The 14,843-nt window shown below is 39.5% G+C and overlaps 1 protein-coding gene across 1 annotated transcript in view; it reads left to right on the top strand.

The window, feature by feature from the left end:
- Positions 1–14,843, top strand: part of LOC113095999 (plexin-A2-like) — a 67,408-nt gene that overhangs the window by 29,933 nt on the left and 22,632 nt on the right. The window contains exons 3-6 of the mRNA XM_026261374.1: positions 3,665–3,765; positions 10,376–10,499; positions 12,438–12,591; positions 14,299–14,395. Of these exons, the coding sequence (XP_026117159.1) occupies positions 3,665–3,765; positions 10,376–10,499; positions 12,438–12,591; positions 14,299–14,395 (476 nt within the window). The remainder of the gene's footprint in view (positions 1–3,664; positions 3,766–10,375; positions 10,500–12,437; positions 12,592–14,298; positions 14,396–14,843) is intronic.

Below are 14,843 nucleotides of genomic sequence, written 5' to 3'. Positions count from 1 at the left end.
ACTTCATGAACAGTATCTACTTTAGTTTGGTTTGCAATTTTGGTGGGGTTGGGTTCAAAAGGTGGACAAAGTTGACAGGGTTAAAAGGCAGTGTTACTTTAGTATAGTCAGACAATATAGTTTGTATTAATATTTTGAATAAATTCTTATTTAAAAAATATATATATATATTTACATTTTAATTTCAGTTTTAGTTAATTAAATAGTAAATGTCTATATAGGGTTGTTTAGTTATTTTAGTAAATTAAGATCAACTAAATGAAGAGGAGAAATAATAATAAAAAAAAATAATAAATAATAATAAAAAAGTTTAAGTTTGTAAACTTAACTAGGGGCCAGATTATCAAAGAGACTTGGCTCTTTTCAATACTTAAAAATACCCAAAATGCCCCAGCGACCACTCAGAACACCTTATCAACTAATACCCTGGTAAATATAAAAACACCCTTGTATTTTTTCCAGGTTTACATTTTCTTCATAAAATATAGCAAATTTAGTTACTCCAGAACCAGCATTTGGTGACCGTTGGCATCAAGATGGCATCATCTGGCTAATGTGTGAATCTAATGTTGTTGGATTGTTGGTTTGGCTCTAAGTCAGTGTTGTGTAACATTGAGACTTATTGCCATGTTGAACCAGCGTTGTATGGCCGGTGTTGCTTTGTGAGCGGAGCCCCTGGTGGGCTTGTTTGTCATCAAGCTGGGCAGCAGCGTTGATGTGCTGGACTCATTACTTTTGACCACCTGTTTGTCCTGGGGCAACGAGCTAGAGAAAAATAAAGAGAAACGAGGGAAGGGGAGCTGGTTGAAAATGAAAAGGGAACAGGACGGATCCTTGTGGGACACCTCTCGGTTTTTACCATGAAGTCACACCATATGTATAAACACAACTGTGCATGCCTTTGTGATCACAGCCGTGTGTCAGTAGAAACAACACTAGTAGCGGGAGGTTGAATGCATTTCTTTGTTTTGGAGCCGCTGCGGCTGTGTGTCGCAGGGACAGGTGGATGGCCACCCCCGTCAGACTCCACCGCTCACACACTAATGACATTTAACACGGCCATACAGCACACACACATGCTCAGTGGGAACCCTGCTTGTTTCTCCACCCCTCTCACTAAATGCACACTGTGTGCCCACTCATCCATCTTAAAACTGTCTCTCACATCATCCTACCCTTTGACCCCATCACAAATGTCAGAATAAAGAAAACACTATGCCGGTAACCGTCAAAAAGCTTGATGCTATGCCCCAACTCTGTATACTAACAGGCACTCTGGTTCTGTTGGTCAAACTTTCTTACTATTTTGTTCTTTTATTTGTATCTGATAGGAACATAACCCTAAATACTGCAAGACATATTTCACAATTCATTTTAATGGCAATACATAACATATTGAGATGCTTTATTATAAAATTAGTCCAACCATACATTTTCAAAAAACATTTACTCATATGTACTTGAGGTAAAGTAGCATTTTATTTAATTGTACATAACACACACAGTTATTTCTCTGTAACACACCTTACCAAATTCAAACAGTTTTTTTTCCCAAATCCTCAATGACTTCACATTATCCTGTTCTGCTTGTGTGTGTTAATAGGATACAGGTGCACCCAAAAAATCCCCTCAGCCACAAGGGAGGACATCACAGACTCCAGCGCTGGCAGTGAAAGCAAACCCCTGAAAATACATGAATAGATAAAAGAGATATTACAAGCGCAGGCACAAATCACAGAGCTGTGGCCCGGTCATCACAGCGACGCTATCCCAGCATGCCAAGTGGGCAGCAGAAGGCTGTGTGAGTGGAGTGGATAGGGGCTTTGTGGGTCAGCAGGCAAAGCAAGGTTCTAGTCTGTTGCAGTGATCCTTTGTGAGTGTGTATCTTGTTAACACTCATCTCTGAGGTATTACAGTAGTGTTTGATTGTCTAGGTGTGTGTGTGAGAGAGAGCATATGTTTGCCAGAGAAACGCTGCTTGTTGAGTTTTGAGGAGTGACATGTTTGGTTTTTATAATGATCAGTGAATTGAGTATCACTCTGGAAACAAACTTGTCTCAATCACCAATATTTGAGTATGTGTCTGTCTCTGAGTGTGTGTGTGTGTACCTACTTAGCTATACTTTGAAGTCAGATTTTTGACTAGAAGTATAAAAGTGTAAATCAAACAAATCCTCAATTTGGGGACATCTGGGGAAATCTTTATTTGTGAAAACATAAATTAAGAAACTATTTATTCAATTATTGTGGTTAAAGGTGTTAGATTTTGTATAATAAGTGTGTTGTTGTTTATATTAGTATTATTAAATAATTTAATTACAACAATTATTCAATTATTTAACAAATAACAATATTTAAAACAACAACAATAATAGTAGTAGTTTAGTTGTAAATATTATTGCTATTGTTAAATAATTGATGGTGATAATAATAATGCTAAATTAATCATTATTATAATTATTATAATTATTATTATTATTATTATTATTTAATGCATTATGATATATTATTACAGTATACAACATATATTATTATAAAACATTATAGATGTCTATAGAGTATCCATATTTTGTTATTTAGATAGCTTATGTAAGTAAATGTGTTGTAACTATCAATTTCAAGCATTTTATACAGTGTTATACAAATATACATAGATCTTAGGTCAGATACAGATACATATACTGTATACATATTTCCTGTATGTTTAAGCAGGTGTGTGTGTGTGTGTGTGTGTGTGTTCATACCTAGTTGGACAGGTGCACTGAGTGACACAAAAGAGCACTGTGTTGATGCTATTCCTCTTAGCGGCAGGAGCACAGCTGCTTGTGTCCTGTTACCTCTGTTCTGTCTGTTTCTATTAGCACACACATACACACGTTTTAACACTCTCATGTTTGTCTTTGACTTATGCATTTCAAAGGAACCACGAGTTCACATGAACACACAAATGTTCTTCATATATACAATACAATACACAATACACATACACATTTGGATAGCCATAGATTAAAAGGATTGAACTTTCTCAGAGACAGCAATGAGATTAAATATAATGGGAATTATTTCTCAAGGGCATTGTGTCTCCATTTTTCTTCTAAGGACAGTTCACCCAAAAAATAGAAATTCTGTTGTCATATATTCACGCTCATGTTGTTACATACTCATGTCGTTGTTGTTTTTTTTAGTGGAATGCAAAATAAAGAGGAATTCTGAGGAATGCTGGTAACTAAACCGTTCCAGTTGACTTCCAATGTATTTTTATCCAGATGATCAAAGTCAGTGGGAACTGAAACAGTCTTATCTTCTAAAGTAAATGATGACTGAATTTTCATTTTGGAGTGTATTATCAAGCTTTCAGGAAGAAATGGATCTCAGTGTCTCAAACTGTTCTCTCATTTGCCATGCAATTTCATCATTTTTTCTTTTACTATATATAAACTATAAAAATGGAAATCATCATTTTACTTTTGACTAAATACTGGGATTCATCTCGTTTCTGTGTCATTTTGTTCACTTTTCTCTCTCCTCCTTCTGGTCCATCATAATCTCAAAATGAAGTGGCTTAGATTTTCAAATGCTTCTTAAGTATCATGTAACCATCAAATAGATGAATAGAGTTTGTGTTTATTGAATATGCTCAGTCTGTTGTTTCTGTGTTCTGCAGGTGACACGGGTGCCGATCGAGTCCTGTGAGCAGTATGGCACGTGTGGAGAGTGTCTGAGCTCCGGAGATCCACACTGTGGCTGGTGTGTGCTGCATAACATGTAAGTCCCTTCTTTATATTTATGCACAGAGTAAATAGTAAATAACAAACAATTTGTCATGTATTTGAAGACTACAATCCCCAAAACTTAAATCATGAAGTGAAAAGTCTAGGAATGATCACATGTTAAAAGCCCAGTGGTGCTCGGATGGCACAGAGGTTGCTTGCCCTCTGGTGGTGGACTAGTGCAACTGCATCCAGATGTTAATATCTCACAGAATGAATGTATGCTTTTAAATATTGAATCTAACTTTTCCAGAACAACGGGCAACTGACATTACGCTGTTCACCATCTTTGGTGATTTTGTGCTTTTGTCTTCTCTCTCGCGTCCTGACTCTGTAGGGGTGTGTAAACCCTTCGCTGCCATCATTACAGTAATGGCGGGCGTACCTCTCTTGGAAAAGTGCACTTAAAGTAATTTACATGACTCCCGACAGGACAGGGACAAATAATTGGCGAAGCAAGCGGTATTTGTGCGTCTCTGTTCAGCATGGGGCTGTTTTTTTTTCGTCTTCATGCCGTTAGCGCGGCAGGATTACATTCTTCCATCAGTCCTCCGGGGCTTTCTGCTGAATTAAAGCTCATGTAATACAGATGCCATTCGAATCTCAAACATACCATGCTGAGCTGTGCAGACAAGCTTATGTATTTATTAATTCACTAGCAAAAAGAACTAAAAGTACCATGCTATTACATTGTTTTTTAACAAGCGACATGGTATTCTCTGAAATTCATTCTTTTATTAATATGTTTTATTTAAAAATTTATTCAATATTTTAAAATGATTTAAAAGACTTATTTTATTTCATTTGTATAATTGTATTGCAGCATATCTTTTTAAATATTTAATCCGCATGTTTTTTGAAGAAACGTATACCATACATATCATGGTATATTAATATAGTAATCATTCTATATATCAGATTCTCTCGTTTTCTCTTTCTCTCCATGTGTGCTTGTATTCCTCCCTCCCCATGGCGCGTGCTTTTTCACAGTCAGTGTTGTCTTAATGAAATTAACATCTCTCACTTGTTCTAATTCCAGCTCCACTCTCATATTTGCTCATTTCTCACTCCTCACGGCCCCTATGGAGTCAGTCCTTCCACATCTGATAGACTAGAGCGACAGACAGAGAGAGAGAGAGAGATTGCTAACACCTACTTCAATGGTATCATTAGTCTGTTTAGCAGCACTAAATCTGCAGGTTTAGACTATGAAGGCAAACATCATCTGTTTAGGAATCTGTCTGGCATTAGATGACATCTTTTATTGGCCAGTTAGGTGGGACCCTGAAACTGGGAGGAGACAGAAAAAGGAGGAGAACTTAAAGTTTGCTGTCAGATTTAGGAGGACTAATCTCCTTGGCCCATGGAGAACACTAATCCTGGAGATGATCTGATTGGCTGAACTCCTTTGAGGTCAAAGGCTGGTTTAATATAAGTGATCCAGCAGTTGCTCAGCAGAGATCATTCCAACGGATCCATAATCGCTTTTTGGATTTAGCTCATTATAGAGAGAGAGAGAGTGAGGTGGGGAATCTGAGTGCTGATCAGTGCTTAAGGGCAGTGTGTAAGCGCATTTAACATTATGCAATGCATGAGTGTTCGGAAAGCGTGTGTGTGTGTGTGTGTGTGTAAGCTCTCGGCTTGGGTCTTGTTTGCATGGCTGTGGCGGCCGTTCCAGGAGGGAGACGATCTTCACAGCAGGGTTCAGCGTTTGATCCGTGCTGTGAGGAAGCATTCGCTCACTCACTCTCTCTCTCTCTCTATGATGTACCCGCATGGACATTCTTGATATGTTGGGTAGCACACTTTTTCTGCCATGTATACTGTATACTGTGCACCGTATGACCATTTTCTTATGCACTGAATGCACAGAGCATAATGGGTGAGATTTTGTGTCCCATAATGCAGTGCCCTTGACTTGACCTTGACTTGAGAAACATACGGTAAATATCAAGCGGTTAGTTAATGTTCTGTAATGCAAAGTTTGGTAGTTTTGTATGTTGACTGAGGGTTGGCATCATCTGAGGTCCTCCGGGGGGTTGGCATCATCTCTTCTCAGGTGTTCGTTCATCTCAGGTCTTTGTAAGAGCTGGATCCAGACTGAAGCTTGTGTAATTCCTGGTTACCACAGGATGCCGTTCACGAGATAGCAAAAACAGAGAAAATTAGGGTAGCTGCTGTTCCAACTAAGCAAAAAATTGCATGTTCAACCCAAGCAAAAGAATGAAAATGTGCATTTTATTATCAAGATTATGAGATATATTATCAGAATGCTTTGCTAAAGAGATGCGTCTTTAATCTAGATTTAAACAGAGAGCGTGTGTCTGAACCCTAATTATCAGGAAGGCTATTCCAGAGTTTGGGAGCCAAATGTGAAAAGCTCTACCTCCTTTAGTGAACTTTGCTATCCTCTAGTATACTATTCCATATATAGGCAAAATACAATTGCCTATAGGCATTTTTTGCTAAATATAGGTGGTATGGCAACAACCTTGGGTATGACTGAACATTATGGCTTTTGTTATCTTGAATTTTTAATTTTCTTACTACTATCAAAACCTTATAAGTGGCAGTCTGAGTGATCATGGTCTCATTTCACAAAGCGATGTGACCTGATTGTGTCTTTTCTTTAGACTGACATTTGAAGTATAGTCACAACATAGTCCATGAATATTCTTTGGCAATCAACAACACAACTCATCTGTTAAACGTCATTGATATCTGCACGCGTTCAGAAGGATTGCTGAATAGATGCTTAAACGTTGATTCAAACGGCTATTATGGTTATAACAATCATACGCTCCTCATTACATGGCCTCACCGTTTACTCCTCTGTCTCTGTAATGAACTTAGATGGTGCTGGTCTGTGTTCAGGTTATATGGGACTGGTGCTCAGCTAAATGAATTCCTAATTACATATTGATCTGGAGGAATGGAAGAAGATTCAGAGTGAATTATTTCACCTGTTGGACAAATACTGGGGCAGTATGGAGATGAGAGATCGATTTACACTGGTGCTGGGTTTTGGACTCTTATTGTATTGTATTGTCTCATCTCATCTCTCTAGTTGTCTCGCCTCACTCACCTCCTCTCCTTGTTTCTTTTCATTTCTCATCTCCTCACCTCATCCCTTCTTTTCTTCTTCTCTCATCTTTACTCGACCAGTCTTGACTGAACTTCTGAACTTGACTGTTTGTTTTACTTCTCTTGTCTCTTCTTCGCTCGATTTCAATTGTCATTTCTTCTCAACACTTTTCTGTTCTCCTCCTCTTCTTGTTTGTATTTGTCTCATCTGGATCCCTCTCGTTTTTGTCTCATCTTGACTCTTCTCTTTTCGTTCCATCTCACTTTTCTCTAATCACTGCTTCTCGTACCTTCTTTTTCACCTTATTTAATCTTGATTCTTTCTTTTTGTCCTTTTCGTTTCCTCTCATCTTCAGTTTTCAGTTTTCATCTCTTCTCGACACTTCTCTGTTCATCTTTACTCGTGTCCTCGTCTCTTCTTGTTTGTATTTGTCTTATATCTCGATCCCTCTCATTTTTGTTTCATCACATCTCAACTCAACTCTTCTCTTTTTATCTTATCAATTTTTTTTCTATTTTCGTCTCGTTTAATTTTAGCCCTGTTCTTTGTCTCATCTCATTTTGACTCTTCTCTTTTCATTTCAGCTCCATTTCTCGTTACTTCTTTTTCGTCTTCTCATCACAAACCTTCTCTTTTCATCTCTTTTCTTTTCTTCTCATCTTATCTTCACTCATTTTCAGTTATCTTTGTCTTTGTGTCTCATCTAATTTTTTGGCTTGTGTTGCCTCTTGACTCTCCTCTTCTTTTTGCTTTGTCTATATCTTTTCCAATTTTTCCTCTTCCTTTACTTTTCGTGTCTCCTCCTTCTCCTCTCATCTCGTTTTTCACATCTCATTTTTGTCTCCCCCTCTCATCTCCTCTCTTTTTGTCTCTCGCTCCCTTTCCTCTCCTCTTTACTCATCTCGTCGTGACTCTTCTCTTCTCTCTCCATCTCATCTGAACCCTCCTGGGGAGGAGTTCCCAACGCTCCCACAGCTTTCTTCTCAGCTTTATTTTAAAAGAGAGAAATTTCTTCATCTATAAAACGTTCCGTCTTCTCCTCCCTCAGAGCTTTGCTCAATCGGATGTCTCGCCACACACCTCACAGGGTGTTTTGGGGACGCCGGTAAGAAAAACAAGGGAAATTCTTCTCCTGTCGTCTGTCTCCTCTCGTCAGGGTTGAATGTGTGTGTCGTGTGTGTAAGGAGAAGAAAAGACACTGTAATTGCCTGTCTGGTGCATGGGGCTAAAAGCAGACAGTAGAGAAAAACCCAAAGGTTAACCCACCACTACCATTACCCTCCTCTGTCTCTGTCTCTCGCTCTCTCTCTTACACGCACTCTGAAAACAGGTCATTCATAAATCTTAAAACTTGTCACACGTACAACCTGTAACATATTACTCCCACATTTAAAATATCAACGCTTATTCATAATTAACAGCAGTATGTCAATAGCTTTCGGTTTTCAGTATGTCAGTGCAAAGAGTTGACTCATTTGCATATTAAAGGTTGCTGATATTAAAGCTAAAACAACCTGTTTAATTCCAAAGCAGAGTCAAGAGTCAAGCTAAAAAAACACATTTTGGTGCAACAAACCTTGAGAATATGAATCATATTGGATGTGTGTGCTTGTGTGTTCAGGTATTTTCTTTGACGTGTATACAGCTCTCTAAGCATTTCATTCAGGTCTTTAGAGGACCAGGGCTGTCGAGAGGCAGAATAAACCCCTCTGGAGACAAAACGATGTGTACTGGAAGCACACACTCTTCATTTAATGAAAGAGAGAGAAGAGGTTGCCCACTAAGTACACACACATACATGTACACACACATTATAATGGCCGTCTCCTGGTGCCATGGCAACGCAGTATCCCGAGTACATCCACCTCCTCCTCCAAAATCATACCCGGCGCCTGGATTCGGCGGCTCGGAGAGATGCAAACACTCGCGCAGACAAACCCACACCCACGTTTTCAGACAGTGAAGTATCCACAAGCCATCCAGGACATCTGAAAGCACATTAAGTGTCAACCCCCCACCCCCCCGACCCAGTGCATTAGACATGTTAAAAAGACATGGCAAATTGCAAGCCTATACGCTCTTTGTCAAAGATAGAGGAGCAAAGAGAGGGAGGCTGAGTTATAACCAAGTGACAGGCTGAATGAGTGTGGTGTGAAAAGTAAAAATAACAACCCTCAGGTTTGCAGAAGTACAGTGAGATTTACTACTGTAGGATGGATCAGCCATAGTAGTTTCTCTTAGTCTATGTGTAAATGCAACAAAAAAATAATAATAATTGTGCATAAGAAAGGCATTTTCCTGTCCATCAGTGCTTTTTGCTTAAGTAAAAAGGACGCTTTAGAGGAATAAGTGGACGCATTCTGGAATTATACATGTATAAGGTCTGGACATTGTTGGCTTGTGACGGTAATGACAGCTTTCGGCATGTGATGTCTGGAATTGGAAGTCACTGACTGCTCTTTCAGGGAGAGTGATGGTATGAAATTGTTCAGCACCAAGGACAGCAGCCTGTGTGAAAGTGAACCACACTTCAAAGGGATACACTACCATATTCAATACTGAATACTAGAGTAATGCCCACTGAAAATTCAGCATTGCATCATGACATAAAAAAACCAAACAGTTGTTTTAAATTGTAATAATATTTCACAATATTTTGTTTTCAGTGCATATTTGCTCAAATAAACAGACGTATTCCAAAGATATTTGAAAAACCTTACCAACCCACACTTTTTAATGTAGTTCATTTGGGAAATAAAAAAAAAAATCAAAAGAAAGTTATGGAAATTACAGATTATTAATTCACCATTGTGTCGTTCCAAATGCATATGTTTTTTTCCCCTCCAAGGAACACAGATGAAGATATACTGGAGAATGTCCAGTGTTCTCTTTTTCATAATGAGGGCTGTCAAACCGCAAAAATGTGAAATATTCCCCTCTTTTATAGTTCTGAAATCTCATTTATGCTCATTTGTTGTGCCAGATTTTACTTCATGGTTTCAAAGATCATTGGTGTGTCTTGTCGTAGATATCAAATCTAGTATGACACATTTTAATGCAACATTTGCGAATTGAATAAGATTTGAAAACCCTATAATGAAAACTCACAGAATAATGATTTAAATGTCCAAAGTTTTGCTTCAGTTTTTTTTTTTTTTTGTATTCCTTCAGGCTTCTTTCTATCACTTTAAATGTATTTTTCTTTATTTTTGGATTTATTATTATATTGCATATATTTTAGAATGTGTTATGTAATTGTACAGCATTTTGCATTAACATGTTTTTTTTTTTTTTACTTATTTTTATATGACATGAGGGTGAGAAAATGATTTATCTAGTGAATATTCCTCATGAATTCGTTTTATTTTTGTTTATTGGTTTGTAAAGCATTCATTAACTTGATATGTGCCCAGAAAAGGGTTATCTTCTACTGAGCTTCTGCCAAATGAATAAACATCAATCTTTCTAGTTGTCCCAATATTTTTCCAATTAACTACTAAGCCCTCTCTTTCTCTTCTAGATGTTCTCAAAGGGATCGTTGCGAGCGGGCAAACGAGCCGTACCGCTTCGCCGCTACACTGAACCAGTGTGTGAAAGCCACGGTGTACCCGGACAGCATCGCCGTGTCTGAACCCAGCGTACCGGTGAGACCATTTATAACCTTTACCCACAAGAAGAACACTCACACCTCAACAACCTCGAGGTTATGTTGACTGAAATACAGGAGCGAGAAAAATTAGCATGAATTAGTTTTCAGTGCAATGTCTAGATAAACAGTTTTGGGTTTTGGAAAGCGTGTGCTGTGTGGGAGGGCTTGAAGAGCGAGATATCTGGAAAAAGAGGCCTTTGGGAAAGGTGTATGTGTGGGTGAGATGCCAAATAAGCATGTGGGCCGGAGTAGGAGTTGCGTTCAAGAAGACAGAGACATCGATTCAGGGCTAAGACTCTTGTTTTGGACATTATTTTTAGTTTTACCCTGCTAGATACTTCTTATTCATGCAAAAAAAAAAAAAATACTATCGCAGGCATACTAGGACGTTTGAAGGTATTCACCTTGGTTAAACTTCTCTAGGAAGCCAGGGAAAAAAAAATTGTGATGTCCTGATAATTGATCGAGTCCCTGTATCACAGCTACCTGATTAAGATAATGAGGCGTCCGGCTCTAAATTAGATGTTTCTGTCATGCCTTCGCGCTCGACAACATGACAACAGGGTCACTGCTGTTCGGCGCGTCGTACGATGAAGGGAAGCCATCGCCATGACAACAAAACCCATCCGCACGGGCGCCGGAGGAGCATGAAAAACAGCAAAAACAATCAAATTACCTTTATTAGAAATGCTTGCAACAATTAGCCCTCCCTGCACATCGCCAGCCGTGACGAGAAATTCAAAAAAGCGCAATGAAAGGAGCAAAGGCAAAACATAGAGACTCCAATCATGCCTCGTCTGTGTTGTTATGGTCATACAATGCTGTATAGCAAAATAATGCCTTGTCTCGATGTTTGAGTACAGCCTGTGTATGTACAATGAATAACAAGACAGCTACTTAGCAATTCTGTAGCTATCGCTCTCAGCGCACTAGCTTAAAGACTGCAGAAAAGAGCATCCGTGTGGTTTTGAAGTAATTAGATGGCATATAGACACTGGAAATTTCAAAAGAAAGGGCAAAAGTCAATGAGATGGTCCGAACAGAACATCAGAACTATTGAAAACGATGTGGTAAAAGCAAAAAAGTTAGCCATGCAATCTTAACAAATGTCACAGCAATAATTGTCCTCTTCTTCAGTGGCGAGAAGACCAGCCTGCATGTGAAATGTGTGTATTTATAGCCTGTGAGCTCCATCCTGTGTGTCACTGGTCCCCCAGAGAATGACTTCAGAGGGCCATGTGTGCTTTGAGAAGATGTGCGAGAGCATTCGTGTGAAATGGAGGAGATGTAGTTCAAAGGTAGAGGAAGAACGGATGGATTGTTAAATGCCCTCTTTGAGCAGGAGTCTTTATAAGGTTAAGTCTGTAATGATGGCTGGAGTTTATGCTGTGTGAGGCCATCTGGAGCGTGCTGCAGAATGAACTTTGCCCATGTGAGAAGACTGAGGTTATTTGATCAGAAATAAATCGCTTCTTTCGGAGCCATAGCTTGGTGGATAGCACTCGTGGTTCAGACACGTAGACAGTGGTTCTCGTTCGAGTACTCATCTCACCCACTCTCTATATTTTTATATATGTATTTTTTCTACATATGCATTATAAAATAAATTCTTATAAATGTATAAAATAATGTACAAAGTAATTTTAATATGAATAGAGAGGCATACCAGTACTAATAATATTAACATAATAAAAAAAAATATTAATGTCAGTTAATTAAAATAATATACTAATAAAAATGTTATTACATTTATGCATTTATGCATTTAGCAGACGCTTTTATCCAAAGTGTATTTAGGTTAACATTTTTTTTTTTTTTTTTACATAACGTGTTCCCCTGGGAGTCGAACACAAAGTAATTCTGATTATTTTGTTTTGTGTTTTGTTTTGTTTTGAAAACTCCTGTTCTAATCTGATCTCTTTCCTCCATCTAGCTGCTGGTGAAAGTGACAGATGTTCCGGATCTTTCCGCTGGAATCACATGCTCCTTCGGGAACCTGACGGAGGTTGAGGGCAGAGTGGATGGGAATCAGATTCTCTGCCTTTCTCCCGCTGCTAAAGATGTTCCCATCATCCCCACAGATCAAGGTATTTATTCAAACTAGAATATTCAAACTAAATCTCCGTATTGCCACACTATTTTATTCCCCCATAGATTTACTCCATATATCTCTTGCTCTCCATGTACTCAACTTTCCCTATCAATTGGCATCTCTTTTGTTTTTCTTTATCCATCTGTCTACCTGTTCCCCTCAGGGAGGTGATCTCTATTCTTTTGTATAGATGCTCTATTAATAGACCCTCCCTAGCGTACCCAGCAGCCTCGCTTCCTAATGAGGGCTTCATTCATGCTCTCACACTCGAGCCGCACCATCGATCCCACCGGCCACGTACAACTACGGCTCTAATGAGCCTACACCGGCCCCGGGTCGGCCCCAGGACTGCAGGCGTGCTCTCAGACACACTTACACCCATTACAGGTGACAAACCCTCTGCCCTCTCCCTACCCATAATAGCTCCAGGGAGGGAGTTCTTCCTGAACGCTGATCAACAATCAGGAATAGAGTCATCTGTGGTTATGAATTTAATCGGGGATCGGTTCACAGTGTGGGAAACCAAAAGTAGAGGATCCAGTTCCATGAAAAACCGCATGGTGTAACTGTATATGTAACTACAGAGGTATCGTTTAAGCATTCACTTTGCTGGCGACGCCTATACAGCAAGATTACACTGATTATTTTAAAAGCTAACATTCGTCTGCGGGCAAATTCCTACATGTGCTTTCCGTCTAACCTCTGTTGGGAAACAGATGGCTGCATATTGCGGCAGAAGTTGGTTGTGATTATCTGAATCACAATAATCCCCTCCTAGCTCACTGTAAATGACAGCTCTGTTTACCCACAACCCCATGCTCTTGTTGGGGGGAGCGTTATCCAATCAGTGGCCTCCCTCAGGTAAATGTCATCTAATCCCCCGGTGCCTCATATTTGCAGCGTCTCTCTTGACTGAATTGGGCTCGATAGGAACATATGAGCATCGATCATGTGTGGAAATACCCGCTCATTGAGTGGTAGGTGTGACCAATTCTATTCCTAGTTTATTTCCAATAGCTGCGAGGCATGAGACGGTCGGGCGTTTGGGAATTGCATGCCAGTTATTGTCCTTGGCATATGAGCCAAAAACATGTTTTAAAAGCCAACTTTTACCCTTCAGTCCGTTCATCCCTGTTATGAGGCGCGGAAACAGGTGCGAAGGAGGGAAGAGGAGAGGAAGTGGTGCTTTCGGGTCACGGCTGACTCCCACACACTGTATGCTAGCTGAATCGCTGCCTGTTTGGGACAGAGCTCGTGCTTATTTGAGTATGAAGAGCTGGCCGCTTATCGAGCGCGAGCGTTTGGTCTGAACGCTGATCGGCATTCTCCACGCAGCCACCCTGCCAAATGGGATTGGCCTGGCTGGTGTTCTGAGGCGCTGCCAGCCGCTCCTCCGCCATTACATCGACGCTGCCGCCCGCGGGCCTGTTTCACATTAACAGCAGGGCTCAGCTGTGTTCTGTGTGACAATAACATGTCTCCACCAAAAAAAAAAAACCTCTCATATCGGTTTGGATGCCACGCACTGCAGAGCTGCTCGAGGCACCGCTTGACTGTGAGAATATGATGCGAGGAATGCCAAGTATTAATCAGAAGACAGCTTGAGCATGAAGCAAGCTGAAAAAAGGGTGGCAAACCAAACACAACAGAATGCGATGTGACAGAAATGTTCTCATCTCTTACTCTCTTGCTCTCTTTTCAGACTGGTCGGGTGTGGAGCTCAGACTGAACTCGAAGGAGACGGGTCAGATGCTAATTAGCACAGAGGTGAAGTTCTACAACTGCAGCGTGCACCAGCTGTGAGTATACGCACACTTCATTGAACTCATTTCCAGAGCTAAGAAAAATTGCATGTGAGAACTCGTTAATTTCTCAATCATTACCCCTTGACGGGTTAAATTGAGCAAAAAAGGCTCAAATGTCCGTCTTTACAGGTTTTCCTTTTGAGAAAATACATCAGGAGTCTCTCATGTCTCTAATAAAGCTCAGATTTTTCAAAAAGTTTATGGTTGCGAAGATTTTGGTTTTATGCTCACTACTACATTTGTTTGATCCAAATACAGTAAAAAAACGTCATAAAATATTTTTCACAATGCTTTCATGAATACAACGTTCAAAAGAATAGAATAGAAAATATTTTGTAACATTGTAAATGTGTCTAATGCCATTTTATATTAAGTTACTGCGTCCTGGATTTCATTTTCTTTCCCAAACTTTTAAATGGTAGTAAAGCTATTTATTTTTAAA

Source organism: Carassius auratus, unplaced genomic scaffold (assembly GCF_003368295.1).
Source record: "Carassius auratus strain Wakin unplaced genomic scaffold, ASM336829v1 scaf_tig00215836, whole genome shotgun sequence".
Taxonomy (NCBI): Eukaryota; Metazoa; Chordata; class Actinopteri; order Cypriniformes; family Cyprinidae; genus Carassius; species Carassius auratus.
Note: the sequence above shows the minus strand (reverse complement) of the source record. Positions and strands in the feature narration are given on the sequence as shown.